This window comes from Belonocnema kinseyi, chromosome 3 (genome assembly GCF_010883055.1).
Source record: "Belonocnema kinseyi isolate 2016_QV_RU_SX_M_011 chromosome 3, B_treatae_v1, whole genome shotgun sequence".
Lineage (NCBI taxonomy): Eukaryota > Metazoa > Arthropoda > Insecta > Hymenoptera > Cynipidae > Belonocnema > Belonocnema kinseyi.
The window spans coordinates 142,281,918-142,299,494 of record NC_046659.1 but is presented as its reverse complement, the minus strand read 5'-3'; the positions used below and the strand labels follow the sequence as shown (position 1 = coordinate 142,299,494).

General features: G+C 24.2%; 1 protein-coding gene across 1 annotated transcript in view; it reads left to right on the top strand.

The window, feature by feature from the left end:
- Positions 1-755: 755 nt before the first annotated feature.
- LOC117169439 (46 kDa FK506-binding nuclear protein-like) overlaps positions 756-17,577 on the top strand; it is a 17,942-nt gene continuing 1,120 nt past the window's right edge. Inside the window, exons 1-3 of the mRNA XM_033355815.1 lie at positions 756-909; positions 1,663-1,752; positions 7,368-8,328. Coding sequence (XP_033211706.1) covers positions 900-909; positions 1,663-1,752; positions 7,368-8,328 — 1,061 coding nt within the window. The 5' untranslated portion in view covers positions 756-899. The remainder of the gene's footprint in view (positions 910-1,662; positions 1,753-7,367; positions 8,329-17,577) is intronic.

Genomic DNA, 17,577 nt, shown 5'->3' with positions numbered 1-17,577 from the left:
GTATTTGATTAAAAATTAAATTTTTTGTTAAAAATAAAATGTTTGGTTCAGAGTTTAATTTTTGAAAACTTAACAATTTGATAGACCTTTTTTTTCCTTCTTTGCAGCAAAATCTTTTTTGGTTGCAATTCAATTTTTCTTTTTAAAAAATTTTTTTGTAGAAAATTAGACTTTTCGGCTTGATGATTCCACAATTTGGCGGATTTTGTTATTTTCTCTCAGAAAAATCTTTCTTCATTTCGAATTAAAAACCAAATATTTTCTGAAAAAACTTTTTTACTTGAAAAATCAAGTATTATGTGTTTGAAAACTCATCTTTGTAAGTTTAAAACTCAACAACTTAATTAAAAAGTCAATTATATCATTGAAAATTTAATAATTTTGTTGAAAAGTTACGTTTTATTAATTAAAAAGCCATTTTTTTGGTTGATGTGAATAAATAAATTTAAAAAATATTTTAATTTCAATCTAAATTGTTTTACTTCGTTTTTAAAATATTCTATGTTGAAAATTGATTTATGAAATTGGTTTTCAGCCACCCTGAAAAAATAAAAACACAATCTTAAGTGCATTAATTACATTTTTTCCTGAAAACCGTTTGTTTTCAAGAAAATCTATGTCAAAAGTTCTTTAAAACAATTTTTCTCCACAACTTTCAGCAATGCAATTTAAAAATCCCGCTCTCTTGCGACAGTGCTGCTCTGTGTCGACTGTTGAAATCAAAATATATACGCGGGCCGCGGCATCTTCAGAGTCTAGAACGCCTCACGCCCTTACACACGTGTAAAGAGAGAAGCGTGATTAATTTTGCAAACCAAAACGATTTTTACACAAAAATCCAACCCTTTATAGTGTTATTTCTTTGTTTTTGTTAAAGAGCTACTTATAGTTATATCAAAATGTTTTGGGGTAAGTGAATTTGTCGTTAAACCTATGAAAAGCCTGAAAAATTGCCGGTAGCACGTAAATGGCGTCGCCATGTGGCCATAAAGAAGTTTTCAAAAATAATTCCTTTGTTTCCTCAACATGGACCAAGTAACAATATCACGATTTTATTTTTTGAAAAAAAAATGATCATATTCAAACAAGTCAATGCTTGTGATTCCTTTTTAATTTGCAGAAATACACATGGAAGCGAGCAACTTTAACCGTCACTTGGAAAAGTTTCTAGTCAAATTTGTTAACTAAATTGAGTTTTAAATTCAATTTTGATCACTATTTTCGACAAAAATTCGCAATCTATTGATTTTTCATAGAAATATGTTGCATTTCCTTAAGTCAAAGTTAAAAGCGATAAAATTGTTGGCAGATATAACCTCAAATACATTCTTGAATTTCCGATTTTTGTGATTACTTTTGGAGTTGTTAGTCATCTTTGCTTTCAAGTGTTAGGGATATTAAATTTGTTTGGATTTTGCCCTAATTTAACTGATAGTTCATTTATTTAGTATTGAAAATTTAGATCTTTAATACATTTTCAGGTTAAAATTCGAATTTTCCGTCAAAAGGGTGATAAAAGTCATAATGTTGCAATTATGTGTACGTGATATTAACTGTAAATTTAGAAGAGAGAAACTTTTAAATGATTTTTTTTTTCTAATTAAGTCTGAAAAATAAAAATATTTTTTGGGCGACAAAGACATTGTTTAATTTTCTTTTCAGGTTTGATAATGGAACCAAACAAACGATACTCTCAACTCGTTGAGAGATCGTTTCATCTTTCTATGGCGAGTTTGGATGTCACAGGAGCCAGTGAGTATTTTTAATGATCTTTTTGTGAATTAATTGAGGTGAATTTATTTCTTCGTCGAACTTTTTTCAAATAAAAAATTGTGTGTACCTGAAAATCTCAGGAAATTTTCTTAAATTGCAATATAAAATTAACTACCAATGATTCCTCATTTTGGTAAAAGTAACTTTATATTAATGTATTTAACTTTTTTTTTAATTCGTTGTTTCTTTTTTAATTAATTATTTTTAACTAAAAACTTAACTGTTCAATTTTTTATTGAAAAATATAGTTGATAGTTCCTCTTCTTGATAGAAATAATTCTTCTCGGTTGAAAATTCATCTCTTTGGTATATTTTTTATTTAAAATTCAACTTCCAGTTGAAAATTTGTAATTTTAGTTATTAAATTCATCATTTGTTTGAAAATTTAACTAATATCTCAATTGAATATTCTATCATTTTAGTTAAAAATTTATTTTTTGTTGGAACATAATTTTCTTTAATTGGCATTTTAATGATTCAATTTTTGGTTGACCCTGTGATTTTTAGAATTCTTAATATTTAAAAATTTGAAATTAAGAATTTTGCAATTTATGTATTCCAATATTAGAAAAAAGTCTAGGGCAGTATGAATAGCTTTTTTTTTACAGAAATTTAATTTATATTTATGGAAAATCAAATGATTTCTACATATTTTAATGGGTTTTTACTATTTCTATAGATTTCTAATTTTTTAGGAGTTTTAACGAATCTCTAGAGAACTTTAGGGAATAAAGTAAAAATTGTATTTTAAGTGATTTATACGGATTTCAACAACTTCAAATAATATGAATTTTATTTAAAAAATTCAAAAAATTTGAAAGATTTTAATTTATTTTGAAATATTCCAAATTTCAACAATCTCAAACGCTATAAAAATATAATCATTCAACTTTTGGTTGAAAATTTATCTTTTGGTTATATATTTTTTCTTTCGTGACTGAAAAATCTTTCTTCGTTGAAGATTCACAATATTAACTAAAAATTCATCTCTCTAGTTAAAAATGTAACTATTTTCTTGAAATTTCGTTTTTGTTTAGTTGAAAACTAATTTTTTTGATTGAAAATTTATATATGTTTTTTAAATTCGTTTTTTTATTGTTCAGAATTTTTTTATTTGAAATTGAAGGAATCCAGTTAAATATTCCATCATTTTAGTTGAAAATTCGGTTTGTTTGGTAGAAAATTAATGTTATTGGTTGAAAATGCATCTTTTTGGTTTAAAATTCCATTATTCCAGTTAAAGATTCATCAATTTTCTTCACTTATATACGTAATTTTTGGAAGTTCGCAAAAACTTTCTCCTGAAGATTATCTTTTCAATTATAAATTTTATTTTTTGATTTAAAATTTAATAATTTTCCTAAAAATTCAACTTTTTGGTTAAAAATTATTATGCTTTAATTGAGTATTCAACTATTTTCTTTGAAAGATTTCGTTGAATTACTTTGTTAAGAAATCATTTTATTGTGTGTTATTTATATTTTTAGTTGAAAATTCATCTCTTTTGTTAAAAGTTGAACTATTTTGTTGAAAATTAATATTTTTAAATTGAAAATTCAACTTTTTGGGTAAAACTTAAAATACATTTTAAATATTTTTTGTAACTTTAACTGTGTGTTAAACTTTCATTTTTGGTTAAAAGTTGAACTATTTAGTTAAAAATTTGTCCTTTTTTGTTGAATTTAATTTATTGAATATTAGGATTGTTTTCGGAAATTTATTTTTTAAACTGAAAATTTGTCAATTTCATTTTGTGTTCATAAAGTATATTTTTTAGTTGAAAATGTATTGGTTGAGAATTTAACCTTTTTGTTCCAAATATTTTTTGTTAGTTTAATTCAACTGGATGAAAATTTGACTTTTGGTAAAAAATTAATCTTTTTTGGTAAAAAAAAAGTTATTTTTCTTGGTTGAAAATGAAATTTTTAATAAAAAATTTAACATTTCGAGATGGAATGCAGCTGCCATATAAAAAACTGGCTTGAAAATTCTACTGCTTTTATTAAAATTTTAATATTTTCTGCCTGAAAACTCGAAAATTTGGATGGAAATGCATCTTTATAAGTTAAAAATTCCATTATTTTAATCAATTTTTTGTCGAAAATTCAACCGTTTGTAAAAAAAAACTCCGTCCTTTTGGATTGAACATTCCTTATTTGGAGTAGAATAGTCATTTTTCTTCGTTGAAAATAAACATTTTTTTTTAAATTCATATTTTTGGTATAGTTCAACTATTTGGTTAAAAATCTTCCTACTTTAAGAAAATTGAACTTATTCGTAAAAAAACTATTTTTTTTTGTTTTGAAAAGTCATATTTTTTGTTTAAAAATTCGTCTTTGGCTTAAAGTTTCAACAATTTAGATACATTTCAATTTCTTTCTTGAGTGAAAAATCTTTATTTGCTGAAAAATTATTTTTTTTTTTATGAATTTCATCTTGATTTTATTAAAATATATACTGACACTTTTTTGTTCAGAATTTGCCTTTTTAGGTTGAAAATTCAAGTATTTTGTTAAGAGGCCATATTTTATAGAAGAAAAGACATTTTTTAGTTTCAAATACATTTGAAATTTATATCTGAATTACTGTTTCATTCCGTTTTTAAAAGATTCTATGTTAAAAGTATTACAAGATTAAAATTCTGGTAATTAAATATTGATGATCAAGGAAAATAAAAAAATTAGTTAAGGAAAAATCGGAGAATTTTTAAAATGAAGTTTTCGGACACCCTAGTTAATTCTGCTAGCAATAACTAGCAAAAAATTTCTGGAAAATAAAAATGATGTACAAATTATGTTGAAAATTAATTTTTAAACAAAAAATTGAACTATTCTATTTTTTGTCGCAAATTGACTTTTTTTTAATTCATGTGTTTCGTTAAAAATGTATTTATCTGACTGAAAATTTGTTTATCTATTTTTTTTTATTAAAAACTCATTTTTCTAACTTAAAATTAAACTATTATATTTTTTTGAAAATGTATAATTTTGAATTGAAAACTCATCTATTTAGTTGAAAATTGTTTTTTTTTTTCGGTTCAAAATTCATCAGTTTGTTTAAAACTGTATCTGTCTGATTGAAAATTTAACCTATTTGTTGAATTTGTTTTTGATTAAAAACTAATTTTTCTGAATTAAAATTAATAGTGTTATATTTTTTGTTAAAAATTTATAATTTTCAATTGAAAATTCATCATTTAGGTGAAAATTATTTTTTTTTCGTGGAAAATTAATCTTTTTGATTGAAATTTCATTTCTTTTGTTGAAAATTAATTTTGTATTGAAAATTAATTTTTGGATCAAAAATTGAACTTTTTATGTCGATTTTTTTTAATTCATCTGTTTGGTTGGAAATGTATCTGTCTGCTTGAAAATTTAATTATTTCGTTAAAACTTTATTTATTTTTTGATTAAAAATTCATTTCTCTAACTTGAAATTAAAGTGTTATATTTTTTGAAAATATCTAATTTGTAATTGAAAATTTTATTATTTTCTTGAAAATTTATTAATTTTTTATGACAAACTCATTGCTCTGACTTCAAATTAAACTATTATATTTTTGGTTGAAAATGTATAATTTTTAATTGAAATTCATCCATTTAGTTGAAAATTATTCTTTTATTGGTAGAAAATTTATTTTTGTTGTTAAAATTTCATTCTTTTGGTTGAAATTTAATTTGTTATTGAAAAATACTTTTTAAACTCAAAAAATTGAACTATTCCATTTTTTTTCGAAAAATGTGTTTTATTTTTAATTCATCTGTTTGGTTGAAAATTTATCTGTCTGATTGCAAATGAAATGAAACTATTATATTTTTTGTTGAAAATGTATCATTTTTAAAAATGATTCTTTTTTTTTGTAGAAAATTAATGTTTTTTGTTGAAATTTCATTTCTTTGGTTAAAAATTAATTTTTTAAATCAAAAATTGAAGTACTCTATTTTTTTAGATTTTTTTTTAATTCATCTGTTTGGTAGAAAATGTATCTGTCTGATTGGAAATTTAATTATTTTGTTGGCAATTTATTTATTTTTTGATTAAAAACTCATTTCTCTAACTTAAAATTAAATTCTTATATTTTTTGTTGAAAATGTATTATTTTTAAAAATGATTCTTTTTTTTGTAGAAAATTAATGTTTCTGGTTGAAATTTCATTTGTTGGTTAAAAATTAATTTTTTTTTGAAAATTGATTTTTTAGCCAAAATTTGAACTACTCTATTTTTTTCAAAATTTTTTTTAATTCATCTGTTTGGTTAAAAATTTATCTGTCTGATTGCAAATTGAACTATGTAGTTGAAAATTTATTTATTTTCTTATGAAAAACTCATTTCTCTAACTTAAAATTAATTTTGTGTTGAAAATGTATAATTTTTTATTGAAATTCATCTATTTAGTTGAAAATTATTCTTTTTTTGGTATAAAATTTTGTTGTTGTTAAAATTTCATTTCTTCGGTTGAAATTTAATTTTTTATTGAAAAGTACTTTTTAAACTCAAAAAATTGAACTATTCCATTTTTTGTCGAAAAATGTTTTTTTTTAATTCATCTGTTTGGTTGAAAATCTATCTGTCTGACTGCAAATTGAACTATTTAATTAAAAATTTATTTATTTTTTTTATGAAAAACTCATTTCTCTAACTTAAAAATAAACTATTATATTTTTGTGTTGAAAATTTATAATTTTTAATTGAAATTCATCTATTTAATTGAAAATTATTTTTTTTAAATAGAAAATTAATTTTGTTGTTGAAATTTCAATCTCATTTGGTTGAAAATTAATTTTCTAATCAAAAATTGAATTATTCCGTTTTTTGTCGAAAATTGTCTTTTCTGTTTGTTTAAAATGCATCTGTTTGGTTGAAAATTTAACTATGTAATTGTTTTTTAATTTTTTAAAAATAACAAGTCATTTCTCTAACTTAAAATTAAGCTATTATATATATTTTTGAAAATTTATAATTTTGAATTGAAAAATCATCTATTTAGTTGAAAATAATTATTTTTGTAACATATTATTATTTTTTTTAATATCATTTCTTTGGTTGAAATTTAAATTTTTAACCAAAAATTGAAATATTTAATTTTTTGTCGAAAAATGTGTTTTTTTTTCAGGTTTCAAATTCATCTTGTTTGGTTGAAAATGCACATGTCTCATTAAAAAAATTTTCTTTTTTGGTAGAAATTGAATTTTTTGTTGATATTTAATTTCTTGGTTGAAGATTAATTTTTTATTAAAAATTAATTTTGTAACCAAAGATTGAATTATTAAATTTTTTGTCGAAAATGATCTTTTTTTTTTAATTCATCGGTTTGGTTGAAAATGTCTGATTAAAAATTATTCTTTTTTGGTAGAAATTGAATTTTTTTGTTGAAATCTAATTTCTTTGTTTGAAAATTAATTTTGTAACTCTGATTTTTGTCTGATTGAAAATTGAACTATTTCATTGATATGTTTAAATTAAAAACTCTATATTTTTTCTTGAAAATGTATCATTTTTCATCGAAAATTCATCTATTGAATTTTAAAATCCTACTTTTTTGGAGGAACATTCATCTTCAGGATCGTTTTTTTTTTTTTCTCTTTAAATTGCAGATGATCAGCCGGTTCAAGTAATGTTGTGCTACGAGAACCGAAATTACTTGCTCTGCACACTGAAAAAGGGGACAATTTTTCAAGTACCCTTAGATCTGAATTTCCAAGAAGGGACAAAAATTGCATTCACATGTAATGGTTTCGGCCACGTGCACTTGACCGGTTATCTGACCCTCGACGAAGATCTTGATTTCGGCGACCTCGAGGAGGAGGAAGAGGAGGATGAGGAGGAAGCGCCACAGTTGGTGAAACCAAAAAGAAAAGCTGTCGAGTCACCAGCCGCCACAAAAGCCAGCAAAAAATTGAAGAAGCAAGCTAACGATGACGAGGACTCGTCCGAAGATGACGACGACGACTTGGATATGGATGCAGCAGCAGCAGCAGCAGAGTCCGACTCTGACGACGAGGATCAGACCAAATTGGTGGAGGCTGATGACGACGAGGAGGAGAGTGAAGACGACGACAGCGACGACGAGGACGAGGACGATGATAGTGAAGATGAGGCTGAACCCGAGCAACAAGTCGCCAAGTCGAATAAAAAGAAGCAGAAGCAGCAGGCTCAAAATCAGGCGGGCAAAAAACAGGAGAAACAGAAACTGGTCAATGGAAAGGATTCTTCGAAGCTCGATTTGAGTAAACAGAAAAAGAATAAGTCAGAACAGCAACAGCAGCAGCAGCAGCAGCAGCAGAATTCTCAACAAACAAAAAGGAGAACGATTGAGGGTGGTGTGTTGGTGGAAGATCTGGTGGTGGGAAATGGCGCACCTGCGAAACCAGGTAGAGCCGTGACGGTTTATTACACTGGACGGCTCAAGAATGGAAAGAAGTTTGATGAGACGAGGCAGGGCGATGGATTCAAATTCCAACTGGGCAAGGGCGAAGTCATCAAGGGATGGGATGTTGGTATCTCGGGGATGAAAATTGGAGGAAAGAGACGCTTGACGATCCCAGCAGCTATGGGGTATGTTTTTCTTTTATTTTATTTTATTTTTTTTTAATTTTTATAGACCTTTTAGAACTAACCATTTTTTCCTGCTTTCTACCGTTTTCAAGAAATTTCTCGTTGTTTTCGCATTTAAGGTGGTTGTCGTGACAAAAGTCAGGTGTCTGGAAAAAATAGTTTTTTTCTATGATTTTAAGAATAAAAATCTGCCCGCATCGCGGGTACATTCTCATTGCGCGCGGCCTTCTTCGCTCACAAGTTTGAGCGCGCCTAGGGTGCGCGACGGTTGAGTCTCGCGCTTCGCGCTCGGATATTTATTTATTATTATTATTTATTAAGTTTCTCGAAGCTCGGTAGGCTTTAAGGTACACATTCTCATCGTGACACTCGCGCTGCGCGCTCGATTTCCAAAAGACATTTGTAAACAATTTTTTTTTTTGGATTTTTTTTTTTCTCGTAAATTTCGTCGTTTTTCCACACATTTTTTTTATTTTACTTTTTTCAACGTTATTTTTCACGAATAAAACAAAAAGTACGCGTCCTATCAATAAGTGATTCTTAATGAAATTGTAGATCTTTTTTGGGATAACCATTTTTGTTAATTCATCTTTTTTTTTGTATCCTACATAGTTTGTCCACAAAATGGAATTTTTTATTTTCCATTATTTTTTGTGCAATCAAAATTTGAATTTTCGATTTTTGAAGAAAATACAAAAATTGGTTACGATAATCTTGTAGGGATTTCAAAAAGAAATGTTTTTCTTCTCTTGACCTTTTTTTTCATATCGTGCGTTTTTCGGCTTCAAATTTTGATTTTCGGTTGATTAAAAAAATTTTGAAAACGCTATAACTCTGGGAATTTTCTTTTATCGAAAAAAGTCATAAAGATAAATTGTTTGTTCTTTTCAATACTATAAATATCCGTAAATAGAATTTTCAAATTCAGAAAAAAGTGGTCTCAAAAATTTTCAAAATGCACTCACTTTTTGAATTTTTATCAAAAATGGCTGGTTAACGAACTCGTCCTTTCTTTTAGGGCCTAGAAAAAGTGTGCCAAAGATGGATTTGATTCGTTCATTTTTTCGAGAGTTATCGTGTTTACGGACGGACGGACAGACAGACGCCATCGTGAAAACCTGATTTTCGAATTCAGGGGGTCTCGAAACGTGGAGATGAGAATGTAAAAATATTATATATGTTATTCCAAACAAAATTTTAGCCACGTTTTTGCAATTGAATTTTTTTTTACCGATGCTTCTCACCAATTTTTGAAAAAATTTTCAATTTAGTAATGGTCACCTTAAACCAAATTCGAAATAAAAAAATGCTTATAATTGTATTTGAAACATAATTCGTATTTTCAGAAAGGGCTTAACCTATTAAAGCAGATAAGAGTTCTAAGTCGGTTATATTACTTTGAGAACGGTAACGAGAATGAAAATATTACCGAGAAATTAATTCTCTGAGAATTTATGAGAATCTCAGAATTTATTTTAATCAATAGAAAATTGCATTTTTTCCTTAACTTTTCGGTAGAAAATTCAGCCCTTTTTTTGAAAGTTTGTCTTTTTTTATTTTAGATTTATCTGCTTTAAAAGAAATTAAATATTTTGTTGACAAAAATGCAACTGTTTGGTTAGAAATTAAACTATTATACTATGTTCTTGAAAAATGAATTGAAATATTTTCTGGATAAAAGTTCCACTTTTTAAAAATATTTGTTTTTTATTACAAATTCATCTGTTTTAGTACAAAATTGATCTTTTTTTTTTTAATAAAAATTCAACTATTTGCTAGAGAATTTAACTATTTTGTTAAAAATTCATCCTCTTTGGTTGAAAAAATTCTTCTTTTTGGATTGAAAATTTAATTTTTTTTGGTAGAAATTTCTTCTTTTTTTTTACGAAAATTCAATTTTTGATGTTACTGAGTTAACTGGAATCTTTTTTGTATGAAAACTCAAAATTTTTGTAATAAAAACTTCTTCTGCTTTAAGATAAATTAGATTTTTTTGATAAAAATGCAGCTATTTGCTAGGTAATTGAACAATTTTGTTAAAAAGCCAACCTATTTTGGTTCAAACTTCGTCTTTTTGGATTGAAAATTCAACTTTTTTGGTAGAAAATAATTTCTTGTCAAAAAATGCATAGTTTGGTCGTAAAAACTGGACTATAATCTTTTTCAACAGAAATATCAACTATTTTTTAAAAATTTATTTATTTTTTATTTAAAAATTTATCTGTTATAGAAGAAATTTCATTTTTTTGTATAAAAATGCAGCTTTTTGTTTAAAAATCGTTCTTCTTTGCTTGATAATTCAACTAATTTGTTTAAAACATTGCTTGAATCGCTTTGTTAAGAAATCACTTTTTTGTTAAAGATTTATATTTTAAGTTGAAAATTTATATCGTTGGTTAAAAGTTTAATTATCTTGTTATAAATTAATCATTTTAAATTGAAAATTCAACTGCTTGGGTCAAATTTAAACTACATTGTGAAATTTTTTTTATTGAAGTCTTTTTTGTAAAAACGTTCTTTTTTAGTTTGAAATTTCCTTTTTTTTCGTAAAAATGCATCAGTTTTTTGGAAAATTAATTTTTGATTGAATAGTCATTTTTATTTGAAAATTAAATTTTTGTAAAGAAAATTTGTCTTCTGGTTTGAAGATTTAATAATTTAGAAGAAATTTATTTTTTGAGTAAAAAATCTTTATTTGTTGGAAATTCATCTTTTTTTATTAAAATATAAACTATGACACTTTTTCGTTTACAATTTGTCCTTTTAGGTTGAATATTCAACTATTATGTGAAAAATTCAATTATTTTGTTGAAAATTCCAGTATTTTGTTAAAGAGTTATCTTTTAAAGTAGAAAAAACTTATTTTTTTTGTTTGTTTGAAATAAATTAATATATTGGAAAATTTTAAATTTGTATATGCAACACTGTAATTGCTGAATATGTCTGAACTAGAAAATAAGTTATATTCAACCGCTGATATAACCTGAACCATAAAAATATTGTTAAAAATCATAAATTTTTAAATTCTCCTAAATTCTGTCATCTTCTCGGTTATATAACCTGAACATAAATTCTCGAGAATTTAAGAACTCTAAAAGCAGATATTGGGAATGGTTAAACTGCGGTGCGCCACATGGTGACAAAAATCCGAACTAGAAAAAATGGGTACGCTTTTAAAGATGAATTTTCATTTGCGCATAAAAGTGTTTTAACGATTTTTTTTTGTTGGAATTTTAAGTATTTATTGGAAAGTAGAAATAAGCCTTTATCGGAAAAAAAGGGTTTTAGATGAAATTTCCATCTCATACAGTGAAAAAAAACACATTTTTTGACAGAAATATTTGTCTAAAAAAAGCAATTATTGTACTATTTATTATAATTTTCAACAGATTATAAACATAAATGGACTTATTTTGAAGCAAAAATGGACTTAAAATCAATTTTCATTAATTTATACATGCAATATTTACTACTTAAAAATATGATCTAAAAAGTTAGGTTAGAATTCGTATTTCAATACAAAATGTTTCAATAAGAAAAAAAAACAATACAAAAATAGTCAAAGAAGAATCGGAAAGATTTTTAGGCATTTTTTTTAATGTTGCAGAATAAATGAAGGAAAAATTTGAGTAATTTTTTATTTAGAAAAATGAACTTTAAGAGAAAATTGAAAAAGGTTTTTAAACATAACAAAGGATTTCCTCAAATTTCTAAAAATATTTTAGAAGATTTTAAATAAAAATGTTTCAATTTGGTAAGATTGCAAAATAAATACGAATAGAAATCGGGTAAACTCAAGAAATATTTAGTAGAATTTAAAAGAATTTCGAAAGTTTTCAAGAGAATAAACAAATTTTTTTTTAATTTTCTGGGAAAATTTAGAGGATTGTAAGGTAATTTTTTTAATTTGGAATGATATTTGAAAATTTGGAGAAAAAATCGTGGCAGTTGAAAATATTTTCAGGAATTTAAGGCGTTTTAAATCGATTAAATGTTTGAAAACTCGAAAACATTTTCGAAAATGTATGAAATATTTCTTGATTCCTTTCCAATTTATAACAGTTCTAAACATATTTTAAAAGGACTAGAATTTTTCATAATATTTCGTAAAATCCTATATGATGACAAAAATTCTTTAAAATTTTCTAAATTCTTTTTAAAAATCTTTTAAATTTCCTCAAGAATCTTATGAAAATTATATTTACATAAATTTAAAAACAAGGTGATAATACTTATTTTTTAGTTCTCAATTCTCAGAATTTAATTTCAGCGTGGATTTATTATAGCACTTGGAAAAATAATTTTTGATTAATTCGAGTGTTGTCAAAGATAAAAAAATTTTCGTTAATGGCCTTTCATTAAGAGTGATATACAAATATTAAAACATTTTAGCTTCGTTACAAACTCTAATTGATTAAAGAAATATCACATTTAAGTGTTCGTTATTTCATTGTAATAGAAAGCAATATTTTAGGATTTATCATATTCCTTGTAGCAAGAAAAAAAATTGCCGAATTATAAAATAAATTAATTGTTAAATTCCGATAAATATTTCTGTTGCTAAAATTTAAGTTTGACGAAATTTGAAATATGCAAAAAATAATTAATAAATTATTAATTAAATTGTTTGTCTTATTTATAATTCTATTTACAAGAGATTTTATAAGATTTTACGACAGTTTTATGATTTCTAAGAAAGTCAAGCGAGTTATTGAAAAGTTATTAAAAAAGATGTAATATATTTTAAGAGATTTCAAGGTATTTAAAGAAATTGATTGATTTAAAGAGTTTCAAGAGATGTTAAAGAGCCTAAAGAAAATTGAAAGGATTATGAATTTAAAAGATTTGAATTAATTTGAGTCAATTTTACATTATTTTAAATTATTTCAAAGAAGATTTTAAGACAGTTTTAGTGATCTTAAAGAATGTCAAGCGAGTTTTTGAAAAGTTATGTAAAAAGATTTTAATGAATTTGAAAAAATTCAAAGATTTTAAGGATTTTCAAGAGATTTAAAGGAATTTAAGAACGTTTAAAGTATTTTAAGAGATTTGACTTAATTTCAGTCAATTTCGAGAAACTTTAAAATATTTTAAACGATTGTAAAAAAAAGTTCAACGGATTAAAAAAAAAATCGGAGGAGTTTAAAGATTATTATGAAATCTGACAGAATTTCTAAGAGTTCAAGTGATTTTAAGGAATAACTAGGGACTTGACGGGATTTTAAAGTTTATTTTTAAAGGATTTAAAGGAATTTAAAAATATTTCCAAGATTTTATGTGATTAAAATTAATTTTAGTTTTATAATAATTTTAAGTTTTGAATAATTCCAAATGTGGGGTAAAAGAATAAGAAAGAGTTTGAGACCATTTTTTTAATTTTTCAGGATTTGAAATTGCAAAAGCAATTAAAAAAGCGATCACAAAACATATTGAATTATTTCCAAAAATTTTTAAAAACTGTGTAAGTGAAGTTTTGAAATGAATAACAAATAATTAAAACTTGTAAACACTTTTTAAGAACTTTGTAAATTTTCAAGAAAATGAAACACATTTTTTCACGTTCCTGGGAAAAATTAAAATAATTTTTTATGACTTTTTTTTAACTTCAATAGATTATTTAAAAATGTTTTAAAAGATTTTAAAAAAATGGTCAAAGAAGAATCTGAAAGATTTTAAGGCAATTTTTTTTTTTTTTTTGAAGAATAAATAAAAAATGTAGGGAAAATTTAGATAATTTTTCGAGCACAAGATTAAAAAAAAAAGAATTTTTTTTTATATTCGTGTGAAAATTTGAAATAATTTTTTATTTTGAAAAATGAACTTTTTAGAGATAATTGAAAAAAGGTTTTAAACATATCAAATGATTTCCTAAAGTTTCGAAAAAGTCTTTAGAAGATTTAAAAATAAAATATGTCAATTTGGTAAGATTACAAAATAAAAACAATTAAAAAATCGAGTAAATTCAAGAAATATTTAGTAGAATTGAAGAGATTCGAAATTAATTTTAAAGTTTGAATGATATTTATAAATGTAGATTTTTAAAGATTTCAAAACTAAACTTTAGGAGCTTTAAAATAATTTCGAAAGGTTTCAAGAGAATAAGCAAAATTTTTTTTAAATTGTTGGGAAAATTTAGAAGATTATAAGGTAATTTTCTTAAATTTTGAATAATCGAAAATTTTGAGAAAAGTTCGAGTTAATTAAAAATATTTTCAGGAATTTAAGACGTTTTAAATAGATTAGAAATATTTGAAAACATCTTCGGAAATTTATCAAATATTTCTTGATTATGGAAATTATATTTATATAAATTTAAAAACAAATTGATCATACTTGTTTTCGCCTTTTCAATTCTCCGAATTTAATTTCAATACGGATTTATTATAACACTCTAAATCGTTAGAACCATTTTTTGTAGGAAAAATAATTTTTAACAAATCATTTTATTTTAAGAGAATTCAACTACTTGGTTGGGAGTTGAACTACTTTGTTAGAAATTCTTTTAGATTGAAAATCAGCTTTTTTGTTGAGAATTTAATTGTTTTGTAGACAATTTATCTTTTTAACTGAAAATTCGACTGATTTGTTAAAAATTCGTCTTTTTTATTTGAAAAATTCATATTTGATTGCAAATTCGAGTTTTTGTTTGTTTGTGAAAAATTACTTTTCTTCACTGCAAATTTAACTATTTCATTGTTGGTGGAAAATTCATGTTATTAGAGTTCAAAATTTCTCTCCTTGGTTAAAAATTTAACTACTGTAATCTAGCTGTTTTTTTTTAGAAAATTCCTGTTTTTTTTCATCAACCATTTGGTTGAAAATTAATATTTTCCTATTAAAAATTCGACTGTTTTGTACAACATTTGTCTTTTTAGGTTCAAGAATTCTACTATTTAGTTGTAAATTCAACTATTTTGTACAAAAGTAATTTTTGTTTACAAAGTTAATTCTTTTTAATTGAAAAGTCTACTATTATATTTTTTGCCCTGAATTCATCTCTAAGTCAAAAAAGTTCTGAGCTAGTTGAAAATTTGTTTGTTTAAAAAGTCATCTTTTTTTGGTATAAAATTCAACTATAATTGGTTAAAAATTCGTTTAATTGCTTGAAAATTTATTTATTTCTTTGACATTTTTTTGTTCTTGTTAAAAATTAATTTTCTTCACTGAAAATTTAACTATTCCATTTTTGGTAGAAAATTCATGTTATTACAGATCAAGATTTCTCTCTAAAAAAAACTACAAAATTTCTATTGTATTTTGGTTGAAAATGCTATTTTTTCAAAAGTTTAATTAGTTGAAAATTAATATTTACCGGAAGAAAATTCAACTACTTTTGGTTGAAAAGTAACTCTGATTTGTTTAAAATTTCTTTTTTCTGTATGAAATTCACCTCTTATAGTAGAAATATCATATTTTTTGGTTGAAAGTTAATTTTTTGTTTAAATTGAAAAGCTTACTATTTTATGTTCAGAACTATTTTGAATTTCCATAAAAAATTTAATTACTATTTTGTTCTATTTTTCTGAAAATTTGTCTTTTTTATAGAAAATGATCTTTTTTAAGTTGAAAATTTAACTATTTTGGTAGAAAATTAACTTTTTTTTTGAAAATTCATATTTTCAGGTTTTAAAATTAATCTATTTTTTGTGGATTTAACTAATTTTGTTAAACACACAACTGTGTGGTTAAAAAGGAACTTTTTTGTTTGAAAATTCATGTTTTGGGGTTGAAAATTCAAATAGTTCGGTTTGAAAATTCTTCTCCTTGGCGAAAAAATAATACTTTACGGTTAAAAATGTAATTGTTTATTTGAAATTGAATCTTTGTTGGTTGAAAATTCAACTGTTTTTTAACAAAATTCGTCTTTTTGGTAGAAATTTCGTTCTTTTGGACTCAGAATTCATCTTTATTGGTTGAAAATTTAACTACGTGGTTGCAATTTTAACTTCTTTGTTCGAAATTTAATTTCTTTTGTTGAATTTTTTTTTGGATTAATTTTGTTTTCATTAAAATTGAAATATTCTAATTTTCTTCACAAATTTAATTACTATTTTGTTGTACTTTTTTCAAAATACGTCTTCTTTTTAGAAAATAATCTTCTTGGTTAAAAATTGATCTTTTTGGGTTGAAATTTTAACTATTTTATTGAAAATTCATATCTTCAGGTTTTAAAATGAATTTTTTTGTTTCGCTTATTTTTTTCTTGGTTGCAAATTGAACTCTTTTTGAAAATTCTCCTTTTTGGTCTGTGTTTTCTTTTTTATACTCTGAAAATTTAACTATTTCACTAAAAATTCAAATATTCTGTTTATAAATTATCCCTTAAGCTCGAAAGCTTAATTATTTGGTTATAAATCGAACTGTTTGGTTAAAAATGGATTTTTTTTGTTATTCAAAATTCAACTCTTTCATTGAAAATTAACTTTCTTGTTTGAAAATTCATGTTTTTGGGTTGAAAATTTTTCTCTTTGGCGAAAAATATATCTTACGGTTCAAAATGTAATTGTTTATTCAAAAATTAATTTGTGTTGGTTGAAAATTCAACTATTTTGTGGAAAATTCAACTGTTTCGAACAAAAATCGTCTTTTTGTGAAGAAATGTCATATTTTATAGTTTAAAATGCAATTGTTTACTTGAAAATGAATCTGTTTTAATTGAGGATTCAGAACTTTATTAAAAATTCAACTCTGGCCTTTAAAATGAACCGTATCGTTTATAAAATATCCCTTAAGCTTCAAAGTTTAATTATTTGGCTGTTAATCGAATTGTTTGTTTAAAAATTGATTTTTTTGTTATTGAAAATTCAACTCTTTCATTGAAAATGAACTTTCTTGTTTGAAAATTCATGTTTTTGGGTTGAAAATTCAAATAGTTCAGCTTGCAAATTCTTCTCTTTGGCGAAAAATATATCTTACGGTTCAAAATGTAATTGTTTATTCAAAAATTAATTTGTGTTGGTTGAAAATTCAACTATTTTGTGGAAAATTCAACTATTTCGAACAAAATTCGTCTTTTTGTAAAAAAATGTCATATTTTATGGTTTAAAATGCAACTGTTTACTTGAAAATGAATCTGTGTTAATTGAAGATTCAAGGCATTATTAAAAATTCAACTGTTAGCTTTAAAATGAACTTTTTTATTTCGCTTTTTTTTTCTTGGTTGCAAATTGAACTCTTTTTGAAAATTCTCCTTTTTGGTCTGTATATTTATTTTTATAGGTTGAAAATTTAATTATTTCATTAAAAATT